The following is a 21177-nucleotide window of genomic DNA, read 5'->3' as shown; positions in this document are numbered from 1 at the left end:
AGTGAGCCAGTTTGGTGTAGTGGTTAAGTGTGTGCACTCTTATCTCGGAGAACCAGGTTTGATTCCCCACTCCTACACTTGCAGCTGCTGGAATGGCCTTGGGTTAGCCATAGCCATCGCAGAAGGTGTCCTTGAAAGGGCAGGTGCTGTGAGAGCCCTCTCAGCCCCACCCACCTCACAGGGTGACTGTTGTGGGGGGAGAAAATAAAGAGGATCTGAGTCTCTGATTCAGAGAGAACAGCGGGATATAAATCTGCAGTCTTCTTCTTCTAAAGCTGTATCCTGGATTCCTGCTAATTTGAACAACAAGTGCCCAGCTCTCATTCTATCCAAATCCAAGTTGCCTAATTCTCTCTGAAGTGCACCTTCCCCAGAACCTTACATCCACAGCTGAATTGCCCATTCCGGGGATTGCCCTACAACCAATAAGAAGCATTACCATGCTTTTGTCAAGGGCTTGACTACTAACTCACAATGATCTGAGCTGGCCACACTTGCAAAATACACACATACTCATACATATACATATAACACATACCTAGTCTTGACATAATCAACTTGACCTTAGTACTTCAGCAGTGATATTTTATAGTATTGATCTCTACGTGTGTGCCAAGCCTTTGGAGAAGCGGTGACGTTAAGACATGCTTGTTTATTTTTATTTCCAGCCCGGCTATAATTACTCATCCAAATGTTAATCTATTAATGAGTTCCTTGAGGACTTAATGGCATTTCTCTGCTGACAAGTGGGTTTTGGAGCTCTGTCCGAATACTGGAAATTTTATTCATACATTTGTCTTGATATTTCTTGTTAAATTGATGAGGCATTCCCTCTTGCAATCAAACCAGGCAGGACAATGTAGGAGTAAACTCACTAATGAAACTGGATATAAAATTGGCTGTTGAAAAAACATAACACCAATTCAGCATTTGATACCCCCAAACACCATTTAAGCTTGCAAAAATATGGGGAAAATGAGGACCAGCCATGATGGTTGAAAACATTCTGAACCTTACTTGACATTAACTCTTTAATAAGAGTTTCTAAAATGGCTCTGTTTCTTCTGCTCTTTCAGGGAGAATTTTCCAACGGGAACAGTCAGCTACACTGAACCAACTATATGAGCTGTGTACAATGCTTTCTGTAAGCTGTGGAACCTTGTGAGGAAAAATTCTACTTTGGGAGCTACTGGCATTAAAGTTGTGAGCTCCTGCATAAATTAGTTTGCTCTGGGTTCATCCTTCCTGAGCAGGCTGAGCTAAGACAAAAATGTGTGAGCCAGAGGCTAAAAAACTGTGAGCCAGTTCACATGAACTCAGCTTAGAGGGAACACTGGCTGTGTATCTCCATTACATGCAGGATGGCAGATCTTCTCATCTTTCTGTAAACAATTTTCTTCTCATGTTTTTGTACACTTTAGCAGGGGAGGCTAGGGTACAAATCACAGTGCAGTCATGAAACTCAGTGAGTGACCATGGGCCAGTCACATATTCTCTTTCTCAATCTAACTTACCTCTAAAGTTGTTGGGAGAATAAAATGGGGGTGAGAGGGCTATGAAACAATGTCCAGAGGGTCATGACTGCTGTGTTCAGAAAGGACTGGATAAACAACAAACCCAGACCCATATAACACACTTCAGATTCCACTGCTGCTTTCGTCAGATCCTCAAAACTTAACCCGTATTTTCCAGAAAAGATGATTCTATTTGCTGTTCATGCAAGGAATACAGTAATTCCTTGCATAAGCACACTTTGGATTCTAGCCTCTTCCACAAAACGACAGAAAGATTTAGGGGAATGGATTGGTGGTAAATACCATCCCCTAGAGGCCTGAATACTAATGGCTTCCATTACTTGAATAGAGCATCTTTGGAAACTGCCAAATGTATGGTCCAATCGAATCAGGAAAAAACTGTTCCTCTCCGGCATGTATTAGTTTAAAAAAGGACAGGTTTCTTACCTGTAACTGGTGATCTTCGAGTGGTCATCTGTGCAATCACACATATGGGTAATCCGCAGGATTGGCCCCGACCTCGGAGAGTTCAAAGCAATCTTGATCGTAGATCTGGCGCGCCTCCCACTTGTCCTGGGAGGAGGCAGCTACTGCGCATGCCTGGACAAGGGGGAGGTGCTTAGCCACTCAGTTTCTTCCCGCCGCCGGATAGGTGGAAATAACTGTGCTAACTAGCTTCCAGCAGCGGGGAAGGCTGGGTGGGTTTGTGTGATTGCACAGATGACCACTCGAAGATCACCAGTTACAGGTAAGAAACCTGTCCATCTTCTTCGTGGTCTCTGTGCATTCACACATATGGGTGATTAGCGAGCCATTTCTTCGGAGGTGGGTGCTGGATCTGTAAGAATATGTAAGGTTAGAGCGTAACGTAATGATAGTGGTACTCACAGTGGTTAGTCGAAGATCGACCGTAGCACCGCTTGTCCGAAGGAGGCATCTCGCCGGGCACGAACGTCGAGAGCGTAGTGCGAGGCGAAGGTAGATGTGGAGGACCAGACGGCTGCGGCGCATATGTCCTCTATAGGGATGCCTTTCATGAAGGCGGACGAGGTAGCCACGGCTCTGGTTGAGTGGGCTCGTATATGTTGAGGGATGGGTTGTTTTGCCAGCTGGTAGCAGAGTTCGATGGCAGCAACAATCCATTTGGAGAGTCTCTGAGTAGATATTCTGCTGCCCTGATCATGGGTAGCGTAGGTGACAAAAAGTCTAGGGTCTTTACGGATTTGGCGGGTTCTGTCTATGTAGAAGGCTAGGGCTCTCCGTGCATCCAGGTTGTGGAGCGCCCTTTGTCCCGCGTCCGCGGGGTGCTGGAAGAAGGCTGGTATAGTGGACTGTCTTCCTAGATGAAAAGGAGAGACGACCTTGGGTAGAAAGGTCGGGTCAGGTCGGAGGATCACCGTACTGTTATGAAATATCGTATACGGTGGGTCCGCTCTGAATGCGCAGATGTCACTGGCCCTCTTACCTGTGGTGAGGGCCGTAAGTAATGCCGTCTTCCATGACAGCAGGTGTAGTGGGATGGAAGCCATGGGCTCGAAGGGCGGTTTCATGAGTTGGCTCAGGACTAGAGACAGACTCCAGGTGGGTAGAACTTGTTTGATTGGTGGGTGTAGGCGAATGATGCCCTTGAGGAAAGCTCTGGTCGCATGGTGAGAGAATACCGTTGTGCCATCGATGCGGGGGTGGAAAGCAGAGATGGCTGCTAGGTGTACCTTCAGGGAAGAATACGACAGACCCGCTCTAGAGAGCGTTAAGGTGTAAGTTAGTACCTGAGGTATAGTGGCATAGTTGGGGTCGAAGTTGTGCTGTGAGGCATAGTGTGAGAAACGTTTCCACTTCAGTAGATAGGATTTCCTAGTAGATGGTTTTCTGGAGTTCACTAGGACCTGACGGACCTCCGGGGGGAAGTCTAGAAACTGATTCTCCAGGCTGTTAATTTGAGTGATGCCGGGTTGTGGTGAAGGACCCTGCCGTCCTGTTGAGAGAGGAGATCCCGTGTTTGAGGGAGTTGGATGAAGGTGTTGTTGGACAGGAGCAGCAAGGTCGTAAACCAGGGTTGGCGGGGCCACCATGGAGTTATGAGGATGCAGTTTGTGTGGTCTACCTGAATCTTCTGTAGAACTCTGGTGATAAGTGGGATGGGGGGGAAGAGGTAGTGGAGTGTTCCGTTCCAAGTTTGTAGGAAGGCATCCCCCCTGGAGAGGTGGGATGGAGGGCCTCTCGTGTAGAAGCGGGTGCATTGGGCATTTGACGGTGAAGCAAATACATCTATCTTCGGTTGTCCGAAGGTGGTGAAAATCTGTCGGATGTATCGGCTGTTGATGGACCACTCGTGGTTGTTGGTAGAGTGGCGACTCAGGGCGTCTGCCTGGGTGTTCTCGACCCCTGGTAGGTGTACGGCCGTGAGGAAGATGCCCTGGCTTATGCTCCAATGCCACAGTGCCAGGGCTCTTTTGCAGAGTCTGACGGAGGCGGTGCCGCCCTGCCTGTTGATGTAAAAGACTGTGGCGATGTTGTCGGAGGTGATCTGGACGTGCTGGTTCCTTAGCGATGGGAGGAAGGACCGCAAAGCCTTGTGCACTGCGATGAGCTCCAGGCAATTTATGTGGAGAGAGCGTTCGTAGTCTGTCCACTGGCCCTGCACCGTGAGGTCTTCCAAGTGGGCTCCCCATCCCCACTTGGAGGCATCTGTGGTTACAATCACCGAGGGTGGTGTCTGCTTGAATGGCATGCCCTTGTAGAGGTGACGTTCCTTGGTCCACCATTTGAGGGATGGCACAATGTGTAGTGGAAGGGTGAGTAGTGTGGATTGATGTTGTGTGTGGGGGCGAAAAGTCCTTACGAACCACATTTGGAGGGGACGCATGTGCAGCTTCGCAAACCGCAGAACTGCTGTGGTTGCTGCCATGAGGCCTAGCATTCTCTGGAAAGTGAGCGCTGTTTGGGAGCGCTGGGCGATGATAGTGTTGGCCAGTGACAGTATGGCGAGTGCTCTGTCCTGAGGTAGACAAGCCGTTTGCGAGAGCGTGGAGATGTCTGCTCCTATGAATTGAATCCTCTGGGTAGGGACTAGTTTGGATTTTGAGAGGTTGACTAGGAGGCCTAAGGTGGCCAGGGTGGAGAGAGTGGTCGAGACGTCCAGTTGTAGTTGCTCCCTGGAATGGGCGACGATCAGCCAGTCGTCTATGTAAGGGAAGATTGATATCTGTTGCTGGCGTAATGTGGCTGCTACTACTGCCATGCACTTGGTGAAGACCCTTGGTGCTGTGGAGAGGCCGAAGGGAAGGGAGCAGAACTGGAAATGCTGCTTCCCTATGGCGAACCTGAGGAATCTTCTGTGATGATGATTGATTGTAATGTGGAAGTAGGCATCCTGGAGGTCTATGGACGCCATCCATGCTCGTTCTGGGATGAGCGGGAGGATTGCCTGAAGCGTGACCATACGGAATTTCTTGTAGGTTATGTGTAGGTTGAGTTTGCGGAGGTCGAGAATGGGTCGGAGTCCTCCGTCCTTTTTTGGCACCAGGAAGTACCGGGAGTAGAAGCCGGTGCGATGGTATTGGGGTGGGACTGGTTCTATCGCGCCTTTGTCCAGCAGAGACGCGATTTCTGTCTGCAGGGGTGCGGACGGGGGTGTGGTGAGGAATCGGTGGTGCCTTGGAGTGGAGGTAAACTCTATTAGGTAGCCTCTTTGAATGATGGCGAGGACCCAGGCGTCTGATGTTATGGTCCTCCAGGCAGTGTAGAATGGTTGTAGTCGTGTTGACCGGTTTGGCTGATGGAGGGAGACTGGACGGCTCGGGGGAGGGAGGTCAGAGAGACGGTTTGGATGTGGTTGAAGGTTTCTTGGTTGTTTGGCGTCTGTTTTGAAAGGAAGGTTTGGACTGCGGTGGTTTGCGCTTCCATGATTCCTGTTGTCGTGGGGATCTGGTCCCCTTGTATTGGCTGGACCTCCAGTTCCTTTGCCGATTGGATTGGGTCAGAGGTTGGGAGACTCCCAGTCGTTTCGCCCTTTTCCTGCCATCGTCTACTGATGTGAGGATGTCATCTGTAGATGAGCTGAACAGGCCAAGGCCATCAAAGGGCAAATCTTCCACCTTATATTTGATGTCTGGTTGGAGGGAGGAGGACCTGAGCCACGCGTGTCTGCGGAGTGCTATGGCTGAGGCCAAGGTTCTGGAGGAACACTGTGCAGCGTGACGGGCAGTGTTGATTTGCTGTTTGCTCACTCTGGCCATTTCTTGCAGGGTGGTGGTGGCTGACCTTTGGGATGCCTCGGGCAGGGATGGTACCAATGCGGCGAGGGAAGTGGTCAGGTTGTGGGTGTATGCGGAAAAGCATGCCATGTAGTTGAGGATTTTGGTTGTGGCTGTAGTGAGGGCGTAAATCTTTCTCCCAATCGTGTCGAGTTTTTTGCCCTCCCGTTCTGGTGGTACCGGGTGTCTGGTCTGCTTCGACTTCGAAGACGAATGCACAATGATCGAGTTCGGAGCCGGGTGGGTGAACAGGAACTTGGAATCAGGTGCATGTATCTTGTACAGAGCTTCAACTCTCTTGGATGTTGGCGGTACTGATGCCGGTTTGTCCCATGCTTCTTTGAGTGTTTCTAGGAGGACGGGGAGCATGGGAAGAGAGGAGCTGGATGGAAGATCCGCATGCACTAGATCGAATACGACGTCCGAGACTCTGGGAGCGTCCGTATTGAGTTTCAGATTCAGCGAGCTTGCCATGTTTGCTACGAGGTCGAGGTAGGATCTCGGGCCCTCAGACGGTGATAGGTCTGCTGGCTTGGCTATGTCGGAGTCTGGGGATTGTAGGTCCGAACCCGAAGAGTGGTCGGAGTCGGAGAGTTCCTCCTCGGATCCGTCGTCGGTTCCTTGGTGCAGGTCGGGTTGAGGTGTTGTCTTGGGAGCCGCGTGTAAGGATCCCAGTGGCGACGGGAGTTTCGGTTCGGCGCCGAGACTCGTAGGGTCGTCATGGTGGTGAAGCGGTTCGACCGATGCAGTTTGGAGTCTATGTGTGTGATCTCGGTAGCGAGGAGACTCTTGGTAGCTATGGTAATGGCGATCGTAGGAGGGTGATCGTCGGTGCCGTCTTCGGTTCCGTGGGGATGGAGACCTGGATCTCGATGGAGAGTAATAGTAGTGTCTCCCCCTGCGGTGGCTGCGGGAGCGTCGGCGGCTGCGGGACCTGGTGCGGCGGCGACTGCGGGACCTGGTGCGGCGGCGACTGTGGGACCTGGTGTGTCGGCGACTGCGGGACCTGGTGCGTCTGCGACTGCGAGATCGTGGTCTAGTCGGGAGAGCTCTCGGGGTCGAGGGTTCTCTGATAAGCGCGTGGGCGTCTATTGGCTGTGCGAGATCTATGAATTTAGTGGGGTCGAGAGGCCGGGTCCTGACGGACGCGGTAGAGTGCGTATCCAGCAGCTGGTCTGGTGGGGAATTCGGAATGGACGGCGACTTCGATGAGATGCGGATGATTTCCAACGGAGTGATCGACGGTGTTGCCGTCGACTTCGACGTCGGAGTCTTCGGCATCGATCCGGAGGTAGTGGCGCTCGGGTCCGGTGCCTTCGGTTTGGTGGTCGGGTTCGAGGCCGAGTCGAGAGGGCGGTTCTTGTGCTTTTTCGAGCTAACGCTACCCGTCGGGTCCGAGTGGGCAGAATCGGAGCGGCGGCGCTTTTTGGGGTCGTCCGACTTCTTGGAGTGTTTGCCGGTCTTAGGCTTACAGGGAGTCTGTGCCACGGAAGCTGCCGACTGCGCCTCTCCCACGAGGTGTGGGGAAGATGGCGCGGGTTGTTTTTGTCCGCCATGCGGCATGGCCGGTCGGAGTGTGGTTTCCATGAGGTGGCTCTTGAGTCTCGCGGCGCGGTTCTTGCGGGCCTGTTTGCCAAATTGGCTGCAGTGCACGCAGGAGTCTGGACGGTGGGCCTCTCCAAGGCAGAACAAGCAAAGAGAGTGGCCGTCGGACGAGGGGATTTTGGATGAACAGCTGGTACAGCGTTTAAAGATTATCTTGTCCCTTCCTTCCATCCGCCCGGGGAGGGGGGGGGGAGGGAGGGGAAAGTCCGGAAAGAATAGTAAGAGAAGGCTTTTTTTTTTTTTTTTTATACGATACCAGGAGGAGTAGAAGATGAAGAATTGAAGCGAAGAGAAGGTAATTGTTGGAGATTGCAATGAAGAGGTTGGAGATCAACGAGGAAGGTGCGATCCGGTCGGCGGTAAAGAAGAAACTGAGTGGCTAAGCACCTCCCCCTTGTCCAGGCATGCGCAGTAGCTGCCTCCTCCCAGGACAAGTGGGAGGCGCGCCAGATCTACGATCAAGATTGCTTTGAACTCTCCGAGGTCGGGGCCAATCCTGCGGATTACCCATATGTGTGAATGCACAGAGACCACGAAGAAGATCCAGATGTTCACTTACTAATTTAACTGCATTGCAACTATTTCTCATCAACTCATTAATTGCCAGCTGCTCGGCCAAACACAGAACAAGTCCACAGATAATCAGTTGAATACTGGTAAATAGCTAACCAAGAACACACCATCGGGGCACTTCTTTAGCAGGCAAGGAAGAGGAAGGGATGTTCCCATATGAATATTAAAAAAATTTTCCAAGCCCCTTATTAAAATTGTTACTATGGATAACTTTTAAAATATCTTCACAACCCTGTGCCTGTGCAGAAGACAGCAGAAGGGGGCATTTTAAAGACTAGCCAAATGGTCTCTTCAAAGCAGAAGTTCATGTTACAAACAATGCATACAATAAAATCTTCATGAATTGTATAGTACAGGGGTGTCAAACTCATTTGTTATGAGGGCCAGAACTGTCATAAATGAGACCTTGTCGAGCTGGGCCATGTGTGGCATAAAATGTACCGCCAGGTAGCAGAGATATAAACTTTAATAATGATTTCCCACTCACCTTACGCTACTCTCACGTGACTTCCTTCCAGTTTCATGCTATCTGCCCCGGGGCTGCAGCAAGTGTCAGCGTTTTTGCGTAGCAAACAGAAACTGGTTTTTAGCGGTTTCTGTTTGCTGCGCAAAAACACCAACGCTTGCTGCAGCTCCGGGGCAGATTGTGTGATCCATGTGATCCAGGGAACCGGGCAAAGGAAACTCTGGCACTTCCCTTCCTTCCCCGGGGGACCAGCAGAGGAAGAAGTCTCAGCCAATAGACGGAAAACAGGCTTAGCTCAGAAGCTCTGCTGTGTGATTGAGAGAGCCTGGCAAAGCAAGCTCTCCCTCCCCGCCCCCAGGGAAGAACCTCAGCCAATGGAGAAAATAGAGATTTTGCTCTGTAGCTCCTGCACAACTGAGAAAGCCTGGCAAAGCAAGCTGTGATGCGGAAGAAAGCAAGAGAGAGGAAGAAGGAAGAAGATGACAGCCAGGTGCTCAGGGGCCTGATATGGCTCCCAGGCTGCATTTTTATACCCAATGTAGTAATTAACATGCTGAATAAGAATTTGGGAGGCCCAGGTTCAAATCCCCTTTGCGCCTTGAAGTTTTCTGGCTGACTTAGGTCAGTCATTTGCTGTCAGTCAAACCTATTTAACAAGACTGTTGTGAGGATAAAATGCAGAAGGTAAACTGCATATACCACGCTAAGCTCCTTAGAAGAAAGGTGAAATAAAAATGCACTAGGTATAGAGATCATGGGTACATGAACTTTGGGAAATGATAATTTGTACCAGAAATGATGGTAGGGAGAAATGAAGGTACGTACTGTGTTTGCGTTGAGGCTCAATTTACACACTTTCTTTGGTGTGGCTGTCAGGGAGGGTGCAAACCTGCACATTAGCTGTACTATTCCAGTGGCCTAGCAAGGGCTCCCAGGCAATGTTCTCTCTAAGCTGTGGAGTCCTGTGAGCAAAAAGTCTACTTTGTGAGGTACCGGCATTAAAGTTGTGAGTGAGCGATCTGGCCACTGCATAAATTAGTTTGCTCTGCGGTCATCCTTCCTGAGCTAAGACAAAAATTTGTGAGCTGGAGGCTAAAAAACTGTGAGATAGCTCACACTAACTCAGCTTAGAGGGAACACGGCTCACAGGATGGAGTGCTCCTCCATACAAAACAATTTCCTACGCAAAGAAAATGGGATAGCAAGAAGAAAGACTCTAGCTTAGCCTTTTCCCTCCGATATTCTTAAGATTTTTTTTTTTAAGTTATACAAGAATTTAGTTATGTGACCTCCAGGAGGAGACGATAGGCCTTGGCTCAATGGAAGAAAACATGCTTTATGTGAAAAAGGCTCCAGATTCAATCCCTGGCATCTTCAAGGATTTGAGCAAGTGGGTATTGGGAAAGACTGTTCTCTGCCTGAGACAAAGTAAACTAGATGGACCAATCACCTGACTCAGCACAAGGCAGACATTTTAGCTATGTTCCAGTGGTTCTGCTCAGACACAGGCTAAGCATCTCAGTAAGAACTAGGCCATTGTCTCATAGAGAGAATTCTTCCTTTGCTTGTTGGGAATTCTGAGGAAGTGGGAGGTCTCTCATCAGCCAGCATTTTGAATGTTTGAAGGGACAAGAACAGTTTCATATTCCAGAAGGCTTACTGTTATAAAGAATAAAGGAAGAGGTCGCTCCTGCAAGAGGAAACAATGATTAAAAGATGGCCAAACTGATGAGGAGGACAGGCTGGTGGCTGCTAACAGTAATGGCTGTTCCTCTACTTTGTCTGTTTTCCAAAATGCTAACAGAACCTCCTGATTGTTCAGAATTCCTAACAAGCAACATTGTCTTTTCTTGTAATGGAAAGATGTTATGAACGGTCACAAGCGGGCCTCGGATTCAGTGGGAGCTCACAGGAGTGCAGCTCCTGAACCTTTCTGAGGGTTCCCCCTCCTCCTCCCCACCTTGTCCATTGAACAGTAGGTGCAGCTGGCATAACAATCCCTGGATGAGCTCCACCACCTGTTTTTCTACAAAACAACCCCTGGTCACAAGAATATAAGATCTGCTGGATCAGACCAGTGGTCCATCTGGTTTCCCTTCTAGCCACTGTGATGTTTTGATGGACCTATTCTCTATGAATTTGTCTCATACAACCATGGCTTAAAAAAAAAAAAAAAGCAGGAATGCAGTCCTGGCTGGCTTGGCATCAAAGGGTGTGGCCCAATATGCAAATGAGTTCCTGCTGGACTTTTTCTACCAAAAACCCTGGGTGAAACATGGTGCCATTAGGGGGTGTGGCCAAATATGCAAATAAGTCCCTGCTGGGCTTTTTCTCCAAAAAAGGCCCCGCATACAACTATCTAAACCAGCTGCCACTATGTATTGTGGCAGTATGTTCCATAAACTAATTATGCCTCATGTGAAAAGGGGCTCTTGTTTTTGTACTGTATCTTGTAATGTGTATATTTCCAGGAAAATTAACAAATCCCTGTCAGAACTAAAGCAAAGAGTTCTCTTGTAGCACTGAAAGGTCAGGGAAAAAGCTAGGTGAGATACCATGTCCACCTGAGCGTTTTAACAGTGCAATCCTAAACAGAGTTGCACCTTTCTGCATTTGGCATTAATGAGCTTAGAACACAGTAACTCTGCTGAGGACTGCCCTGTAGATACACTGCCTAATAATTTCACTGCCTAACCATTCTCTTCCATCACAAGGCAAAAACTATTCCCTATTCACTTTCTTCAAACTAATTAAGACTTTGTCTCTCTCTTTCCAATTCCCTTTCTGCTCTGAAAACATTCCTCCTTTGATATAGCGTCTGAGTGATTTAAATGATGTTCTCAGGCTTAATGACAATAATGCTATTTCCAGTCCACATTACAGCTATATTTGTTATTAACTAAAAACGTTAATGGCTGAGTCAACATTAAAAGGACACAGAGAATAAAAAAGGTCTAATAAATGACTGGCCTCATAATATTCCTAGGTTGTGCCTGAAAGTACATCGATTTGCAAAGCGCATGTAGATTTTCAAAGTCCAGAAGAGCACACTTTCCCACTATCCCTATTTATCAGGAACAATCTTTTATTTTTGGCCCCTATCACTGGAAAACCACTATATTTTTGCAGGGGTGTCAAACTCATTTTATTTATTTTATTTTTTATTTATCTAAGATTTATATCCCGCCCTTCCCACTAGGTGGCTCAGGGCGGCTTATGAGGGTCATTTGTTATGAGGGTCAGATCTGACAAATGAGACCTTGTTGGGTCGGGCCATGTTGGGTTGGGCCAAGCTATGCTGGGCCAGGCCATGTGTGGACCTATTTAAGAGTAGATAGCAGATATTTAAATTTTATAAAGAACACAGACAAACACAAATATATATATTTTAAAAAACTTAAAAAATATGCTTAAAACATTAGTACTCATTGGTTTTAAATATGCTTTCTTTGTATTTCTCCCATGGAATCCAGGGAACTGGGCAAAGGAAGCTCTGGCTCTTTCCTTCCTTCCCCAGGAGACTTGGGGGGGGGGGGACCTCAGCCAATAGAAGGAAGAAAGGCTTGGCTCAGTAGCTCTGCTGTGCAATTGAGAGAGCCTGGCAAAGCAAGCTCTCCCTCCCCAAGGGAGGAGCCTCAGCCAATGGAGAAAATAGAGGTTTTGCTCTGTAGCTCCTGTGCAATTGAGCAAGCCTTACAAAGCAAGCTATTATGCAGAAGGAAGCAAGATATAGGGAGAAGAAAGCAGATGACAGCCAATTGCTCAGGGGCCTGATAGGAGCCCTCAGGAGGCCTGATTCGGCCCCCTAACTGCATGTTTGACACCCCTGGTCTATAGGGTACACCTTGTTAAAAATTGCCATGTGAATTTGTTAGAATTGTCATTTCTTAATGCTCAGTGGAAGTTATATCTCAGAATGGGCAGCAGATGCATAATCTTAAATGCGTGCATGAGAACAAAGACCACAGCACCATGCATAGGCTTGCCAATCCCCAGATCCCAGCAAGGGTTTTCCCTCTTTCCTAGGCTCCTTCCCGCCCCCAGTCAGCTGGCCGGCAGTGTGGGGGGAAGCCCCACCCCACAGCCACCTTGTGACTTTCCACCTCTGAAGGCTTCAGTCTCTGATTGGAAAGGCTTCCTCTTGGGATGGTGTGTCTGTGTTACTTTGAAGAAGTTGGCAGCAACTCGTGAGTAGAGATGCCAATCCCTCACTTCAGAGTCGCCAGAAAAGGGGGGGGAGGGAAATGTCTGCTGGGCACTTCATTATTCCCTATATGGAGATCAATTCTCATAGGGTATAATGGTGAATTGATCTGGAAGTATTGGGGGCTTGGGGGGGGGCTGGTTTTTGAGGTAGAGGGACCAAATTTTTAGTATAGCATCTAGTGCCTCTCCCCAAAATACCCCCCAAGTTTCAAAACGATTGGACCAGGGGGTCCAATTCTATGAGCCCCAAAAGAAGGTGCCCCTATCCTTCATTATTTCCTATGGAAGGAAGGCATTTAAAAAGGTGTGCTGTCCCTTTACATGTGATGGCCAGAACTCCCTTGGAGTTCAATTATGCTTGTCACACCCTTGATCCTGGCTCCACCCCCAATGTCTTCTGACTCCACCCCCAAAGTCCCCAGATATTTCTTGAATTGGACTTGGCAACCCTAACCATGCAGCATGCGTGCAGTGGCTGAAGTTTAGTTTGCACTGATGACAAGACAATTGTATGGCCTTAGATTAGCTTTAACCCAAGGAACAGTCAGTCTCCTGGTTTTTAGACCATAAGCAAGTTGCATAGAAAATTATTACAGCACACAGGAGGTGGAACAGAAATCCAGCAATGACTAATGGGAACAGAGACTCCAAGAGAATCAGGGTGATCCAAGCAGGTCCTTTCAACACCACCCTACTCGTGAAATGTTGGCAGGCATGGCCACCACTATGAAAGACAATCGCAGTGGACCTCCATTACCTTTGACTAGAAGTAGCTATGTAAAGGCCTACTGGCTCTTAAACTCTTGGCTCTGTGGTATAAACACAGTTTCTACTGATTTTTCAATCATGCCAATTAACAAGACCCCAGATGGGGGAGGATGGAGGGTTAGGAGGACCACAACCTTAAAGGGCTTAAAGGGGGCCTCAAATGTTGACACTTGTTTACGGGCATTTGACACATTTTGGAAATTGCTTTTATGTTCACTATGTGTTGTCATTTTTTTTTTTTTATTATGATAGGGGCCTCAATAGCTGGAAATACTCTGGACTTCTGAGAAGGCCTGACATAGGCAGAAATGGATTTCATTCTCGACCTTGCTAGTTGCATAAGATAAATGATCACATAAAACTAGGGATAGGCACAAACCTAATATAAAGAGGTTCAGCATTCAAGGTGGCCCCAAACTGAATAGGTCTCACACAAACTGAACCAATCCAGCAAGTTTGGTTCTTCCTTTCTCCAGGCTGTGGAAAAAAGGGGTGGGGACTGTCCATGAAAGGCCTTCATTTAATCCTTCAGTTTTTCTCTCTACCACTTTGAAGGAGGGGCAAAACCGAAGGGTTAAATGGCTGACAGTAGAGGGGTGCATAAAAAAAAATCAGGATTTTTTCAGATTCAGATATATTGAACAACAACAAAAGAGGAACTCCCAAAAAACCCTGAATTCCAATACCTGTATGGTATTCAGATTCGGGTTTTGTTTTTTATTTTATTTATTTTATGATTTATATCCCGCCCTTCCCACCAAGTGGCTCAGGGCGGCTTACAACATAAAATCCCACATAAATTAAGTTTAGGTATTTAAACAGTTAAAATAATTAAGAACATTTAAAACATTTAAAACATTAAGAGCAGCAGAAGTCTAATAAAACCACACTTAGTTTCTTGTGCCGGTTAGTTATAGGCCAGCCGGAAGAGGGTTGTCTTACAGACCCTGCGGAACTGAGCAAGGTCCCGCAGGGCCCTCACCTCTTCCGGCAGCTGGTTCCACTAGGAAGGGGCCATAACAGAGAAGGCCCTGTCCCTGGTAGATTTTAAGCGGGCTTCTTTTGGGTTTTTTTTGTTTGTTTTTTTGAGATCCTGATTTTTTTACAGCTCCACTATATCCAGAGCTCTGAACCAGCTCAAGCTTGGTCTGAATTTTGATTGTTTTTGGCCATCCCCATGTATAACTCTCCTCTCTCTGTACAACTTCTCAGATCTCCTTGGCCAAACCACTGCTCCAAAACTTTCTTCCACATAAAACTTTTACCTGCATCTCTGAAAAACATGCAAAGTATTATGCAAAAAGATAACAATAAGGTAAAGTTTCCTTTAAAAACACCCCAGAAACAACATTTAAAACCAACAAAAACTGAAACTTGACAGCAGTTTAAAACAACAAAACAAAAACAAGCAAAACCTCAGGATCAGGCTCTGGCAGTAGCTTTTAGACATCTTAACCTGGCAGCAAAACATGAAGAGATCATCATAGATGGACTTGGTATAGCGAGGGTTGTTATTATAGTGATGAAAGCTTTGAAGCTTTACAGTTCTAATGACATCAGAAGCAGGGCCAGTGCGTGGGAGTAGGCAAAGTAGGCAGTTGCCTAGGGTGCCACGTGGCCTAGGGGGCACCACTGGGCACCCCCTCCTTGACGCATGACTCTGGCTCCTGACCACTGTTACCTTGTCCTCTCCCATCACCAAACTGCCCTCAACAAAGCCAAGTCACCCCCCTCTCCCCAATGTGTGACTTCGCCTCCCACCTCATCCTATCCTGCCACCCTCCTTCCTGGCATGGCTGGAAAGCACTTATTCTCACAATTTTTTTTTAATAACTTACCACATTTTTTTTGAAAAATTAAAATTAAAAATCAGTAAATTAAAAATGTGAAAAGTTTTACATTTGGCACACTTCAATTTCCCTATATTTTTAACAGGGGAGGGGCGCTAGTGGGTGATTTGCCTAGCACCGGCCCTAATCGGAAGAGGGGAAGCAAAGCAAGGTTTCACCCTCTGATCTGACGGAACCTGGGAGGTGAGGTCTGACTTGTTACCACTTAGTCACGTTCCATAACTTTCTTTCACGCTACATCCTCTTTGACTGACCAATATATACCCTGCTTTGTTGGCTTACAAATCTTTGACCCACGCGATGTCTTTATTCATGGACTATCTTCTCTTGCCTGTCAACCCGTTCATTTCTGTGGTAGGTCCACCATGAAAACTGGGCTTCTGGTCTAGTCCACAGTCACAGTGATCATACACTCCAACTTTCCCTGGCCTTAGTAAAGCATGGCTGTGTATCCAGTTATCAAAGACTTCACAAAACAATATTTCCCACTCTCCCTTCTCTCACTGTAGGCATCTGAAATGTAATTGGAGTGGACACTCAGGAACAGCACCCAAGTCCCTCTTTTTGTTTGGAATGTTTTGCTAAAATTTTGTTAGTGACATATAACTCTTGGCACATAGGCTCTGACCTTACACCTACCTTGATCAATTCTGGACCATATTGGTGAGGCATACAATAAGACACTGGATGCAGGATGTATGGTCATAAGACTGTAGAATAAGAGGCCTCAAGAATATCTGAAGCCTTTGTCACTTCATCAAATTCCCTTGTGGTCCAGCATTGTTCTATTGTTTTATTGTATTCTGTATTATGAGCCAATACGCGTACTTACTTTTCTGACCTCTGAAGAAAACCAGTCTAGGTCAAAACGCATCAGGTCAAGTTAAGTTAAGTGGGTTCCCATTGTGGTTTTATGACTGTCCAAAGGAACGAGGCTAATGATGGGTCCATAAATGATTTTAGCTTTTGATAATAAACACATGCATGTTTGCTTATGATTTATTATACAGTTTGCTTTTAATGTTTGGCCCTTTAATTGCATATTAACCTTTTAGGTTTCTTACTAAAAATTTTCTTAGTGTCAAAGTCAAAATATTTTAACGTTTCAGCCATAGGCCATAACAACCCAAGAAAACCCTCAAAGTATACAGTGGGAATTCCACGGTCCCTAGCAGTTAAATCACTGAGTGGGGAATGAATATATGTCCTCTATAGCACATACCCGTGTAAATACAAGCACATGGAAACTAAGGCACTATGCCTACACATCCTGCCATTTCACATGTGCAATTGGCAAAGTCTGTTCTGAACTACTGATAGCATACTGAACTGCAGTCACATTTTTAAAAGTATGACCGATTTCCCACTAGCCTTAAGCCACTCTCACTCTCCTCTTATCTGCAGGGCTTCTGTTGGATTTCACACTATCTGCCCCGGGACTGCAACTCACTCCACCTCTTTCATGCAGCAAACAAGATTCTCTAAAAACCAGTTTCTGTTTGCCATGTGAAAAAGGCAAAGCTAGTTGCAGCCCCGGGGCAGATAGTGTGAAATCCGACAGAGGAGAAGTGGCGCGTGAGAGCGACATAAGTCTAGTGGGAAATCGGTCTATGTCTTAACCAAAAGGATCATAACCCTTTTGAGCAGGGGTCGTTTTGTAGAAAAATAGGTGGTGGAGTTCATCCAGGGATCGTTATGCAGCTGCACCTACTATTCAATGAACAAGAAGGTGGAACTCTCAGAAGGAGGAGATGTGCTCCTGTGAGCTTCCACTGAATCTGAGGCCTGCTTTTAAGTCTTTAAACTGTGGGATAGGGGTCTATTGCGGAGCAAATGAACACACAGCAGGCAGAATAACGATTTTCCCAATGTGAAAAAAAAAATGTGTAGCATGGCTATCTTGATAACTGACCCTTGGTTTCAGAACTGGGGTACGAATGACTATGCCTCTACTTTAATCTGTGAACCAATGGTGGGCTGAGACAGAAGGGGGGGAATAAACCTCAGAAATAAATGGGGGGGGGGGAGGATTGGGGAGACTAGCCCAACCTTAGAAAGAAACAATAAAGTTACCTGATGCTCCCGTTGGTCACTTGCGCTTTTCTAGAAACACAGAGCACTGACATTTGGTTTAAAACTCCGATCCCGAGAATGACTCGCAGCAAGCCAACTTTCAGACAGAGAAAGTTTTCTCAGTGGAGCTGTAAATCCCTGAAGGCAGGGATTTATAATAGAGTTTTTGACAGAGTCTTAACTATAGAAGTGCTAGTAGAAGCTGCTAATCACATTAGGTGAGATTATAGATGGCAGAGAAGTCTTTCGATACCTGGCCACCGTGCCTCTGCCTAATTTATAGTGCTCTTGTCAAGAAGAAATCAAATTTCATAGTTATGACATTTCTTTCCAGAGTACTAAATGTTAACTTTGCTGAGCAGGCATATTTTGGAGTGGGTTAGGGGTGGGGGGGAGACAGCTTTGTTCTAAATGGCAAATATAATATATAGGGGGATGGGGATGGGACATGATAACTTCATTCAAAGACTTCCATTAAGCAGACCTTTCCCGTGCCAGTGAGAAGCAGGTGAAGAGATATGATAGCTTACAATTTACTGGGGCGGGTTGGTGATGAGATAGCCATTTTGGGATGGATGAAGAAGAATTGCAAATTTAAACCCCGCCCTTCTCTCTGAATCAGAGACTCAGAGCAGCTTACAATCTCCTATATCTTCTCCACCCACAGCAGACACCCTGTGAGGTGGGTGGGGCTGAGAGGGCTCTCACAGCAGCTGCCCTTTCAAGGACAACCTCTGCCAGAGCTATGGCTGACCCAAGGCCATTCTAGCAGCTGCAAGTGGAGGAGTGGGGAATCAAACCCAGTTCTCCCGGATAAGAGTCCATGCACTTAACCGCTACACCAAACTGGCAGGAGGAAGGGGGTCTCATCAGGCTTCATTTTGGGCAGGAGCTCACAGGAGCAGAGCTCTGGAACCTCTACATTTTATTGTGTTCTTTCTTTCTTGCCCCCCGCCCAAATCTGCTTCTGGGCTCCATTGTTCAGCTTCAAACCCCCTATGAGAATTTTGCTAAACTCTATGATTTGACAAACTTTCTAATATTTCCCCCCACAAAAAATGGGGAAATAATCAAAACATATCAAGCAGACAGATGGAAATCTTCAGCATGCCACTGTGGCCACACAGGAGAAAGCAGTTTAACAAGTATGACGGGAGTAAGGTTTTATTATGACAATTATAAGTCAAGAAGCATTTCTCCCTTCCCATTTAGACTCCTCCCAGAAGTTGAGGGCAGTCAAGGGAGCCTCATGGATTAAATGCTCTGAGGCGGTGTAGACTTTACTGCAGAGGGGGAATTGTCCTCTTGTGTCAACAGAGAGGTTGCCCTGCCATGTTTGCTCTGCCAACAGACGAAGGAATTGGGGTGAATTTGTTCTGCTTTCCCTCTTCTCTACAGATCCCTGGGCCAGTGGCATTTTGCTCAAGGGGGCTCCTCCTCACCCCAAGCTTTGGGTCAAAAGTGGGAAGGGGTTGATGGGATAAAACGAAAATGGGAAATGAGCCGTACATATATCCAGTCTGTAGCTCCCCTCAACAGTCCAAATCAGGGGTGGCCAAACTGTGGCTTGGGAGCCACATGTGGCTCTTTCACATATTTGTGTGGCTCTCGAAGCCCTGACCACCTTGTCGGCTGACTTGGAGAAGGCATTTATTTCTTTAAATCACTTCTCCAAGCCAAGTCAGCCAGCAGCTTGGAGAACTAAAGAGTTAAAGTTGCTTTCTTTCCACCTCTCCCTCCTTCCCCCCCCCCCCAACATCCATTTTTCTTAATTCCTTCTTGACTTGTAGCTCTCGAACATCTGACATTCACGTCTTGAGGCTCTCCAGACTCTGATGTTTATTCAATGTGGCTCTTACATTAAGCAGGTTTGGTCACCCCTGGTCTTAAACCAACAACTGGAATTTTGCCCAGAAACACAGAAGAAGCCTTTGGAGATCTTTGACTCACTGAAACACATTCACCCAGAGGGTCCCTGATTACTACTTCATTCTCAACCAGCTGAAGCATCAAAATGCTCTTTAGCAACAGTGCCATATAAAACGTACCATAACAGTTCAACCTGGATGTTCTCTGAGCATGCACAGTTCTGTTGACTGCGTATCTAGGCTTCAAGCCTTACCTTTATGACCGAGGCTCCGGCTCTCGAAAGGGGGCTGTGCATCTGAGCCGCGGCTGCCATGTTAGCTATAGTGTTGAGATGGTTCATCTGATTCATAGCCATGGCGACGGAAGCAGGAGGTAGGCCGACCGGAAGAAGGGGATGAGGCATCATCATGAAGGGTAGATCTATCCCTGGAGGAAGGGCGAAAAACCAAAACGAACACGACCATCACTCCGAGCCTTCCTCCAACACCATACATTCGAGACTGTGAGCACTTAATTGGATTAATAACCCAAGAGCATAATTACTCATTATTTAAAATAGTCATTATTATTTATTTAGAAGATTAATCTCCTGCTCCCAAGGATGCTTACAACAATCACTTGAGACAGGACTGCTGAAGGACAGAGTTTAACCCATTTCTATCTTCTGTAGTATATCCCCGGAAAAACACACGCAAAGAGTTGATAATAGCCCCAATGGGTGGGGGGGGGGGGGGGACACATACACAAACAGTTGCTAACTGTTGCCAACTGGGGGGAAAACCAGTCATCTGTACAGTGAGAAAGTAGAGAAAGAAGTACTTTTCTCCCTTTCTCACAATACAAGAACTTGTGGGCATTCAATGAAATTGCTGAGCAGATAAAAGGAAGGACTTCTTCACCCAAAGGGTGATTAATATGTGGAATTCACTGCCACAGGAGGTGGAGCGGCTACAAGCATAGTCAGCTTCAAGAGGGGATTGGATAAAAATATGGAGCAGAGGTCCATCAGTGGCTATTAGCCACAGTATATTATTGGAACTGTCTGGGGCAGTGATGCTCTGTATTCTTGGTGCTTGGGGGGATCAAAGTGGAAGGGCTTCTAGCCCCACTTGTGAACCTCCTTTTTTTTTTTGGCCACTGTGTGACACAGAGTGTTGGACTGGATGGGCCATTGGCCTGATCCAACATGGCTTCTCTTATGTTCTTATGTGCCTTGCCCCACTTTCTGCAAAGGTACTGGCAACTCTTGGAGGGTGTGATTTTAATCAGGAAGAGAGCAGAGGGAGGGTTAACTCTCCCTCCCTGGCAACCTTTTGCCTATCAAACAGGGAGCACACCATCACTGCTGTGAAATAAAGATGTTGGAAGATGATGCACCTTGCATGTACTTGAGCAGCAAATATCCAGTCCAAAACATGAAGGGCTTTAAAGGTTAAAACTGGTACCCCGTCCCCAAATGATTACTATGGCTTGATTCAGACATCATGCAAAATTGACTTTGATATGGTTCACTCGTACAGCTCTTTTGTGAAACCAGGACTCAGTACACAGAGAACTTGTGTACATGGACTTATGTGAATGTTCTTTACCAGTGTTCCTGCCTGGCTTATTGGAGCCTAAGGACTGAGTCTGAGAACTCTAGAACAATGAGTAGTAGGATCCAAATCCCTGCCGCCCTGGTCCAACCAGAAGCCCCCTGCTGGTTCAAACAATCCAAGGGAACCAAGGACTGTATATAGTTGACCCCATTGGTCCAGTTTAGCAGTCTTCTTAGCACCAGTTACCATGCTGTAAAAAAAAGCCTTGATCCTGGCAACCCCATTTCTTTTATGTGTGGAACCCACTATATTATAGAACTACTCAAACCAAGAGCCAGTTTGGTTTAGTGGTTAACAGCATGGACCCCACTCCTCCACAGGGGGAGGGACGGTAGCTCAGTGGTAGAGCATCTGCTTGGGAAGCAGAAAGGTTCCAGGTTCAATCCCTGGCATCTCCAA

General features: G+C 47.1%; 1 protein-coding gene across 3 annotated transcripts in view; it reads right to left on the bottom strand.

Moving 5' to 3' along the window:
• The window catches only part of DACH2 (dachshund family transcription factor 2), a 506599-nt gene that overhangs the window by 98928 nt on the left and 386494 nt on the right, over positions 1 to 21177 (bottom strand). For all 3 annotated transcript variants that reach the window (XM_060249310.1, XM_060249311.1, XM_060249312.1), the window contains one exon: positions 19434 to 19606. In XM_060249310.1, the coding sequence (XP_060105293.1) occupies positions 19434 to 19606 (173 nt within the window). The remainder of the gene's footprint in view (positions 1 to 19433; positions 19607 to 21177) is intronic.

The sequence above is a fragment of the Heteronotia binoei genome, chromosome 11 (genome assembly GCF_032191835.1).
Source record: "Heteronotia binoei isolate CCM8104 ecotype False Entrance Well chromosome 11, APGP_CSIRO_Hbin_v1, whole genome shotgun sequence".
Lineage (NCBI taxonomy): Eukaryota > Metazoa > Chordata > Lepidosauria > Squamata > Gekkonidae > Heteronotia > Heteronotia binoei.
The sequence above is the reverse complement of the archived record's forward strand: the minus strand, read 5'-3'. Positions and strand labels throughout refer to the sequence as shown.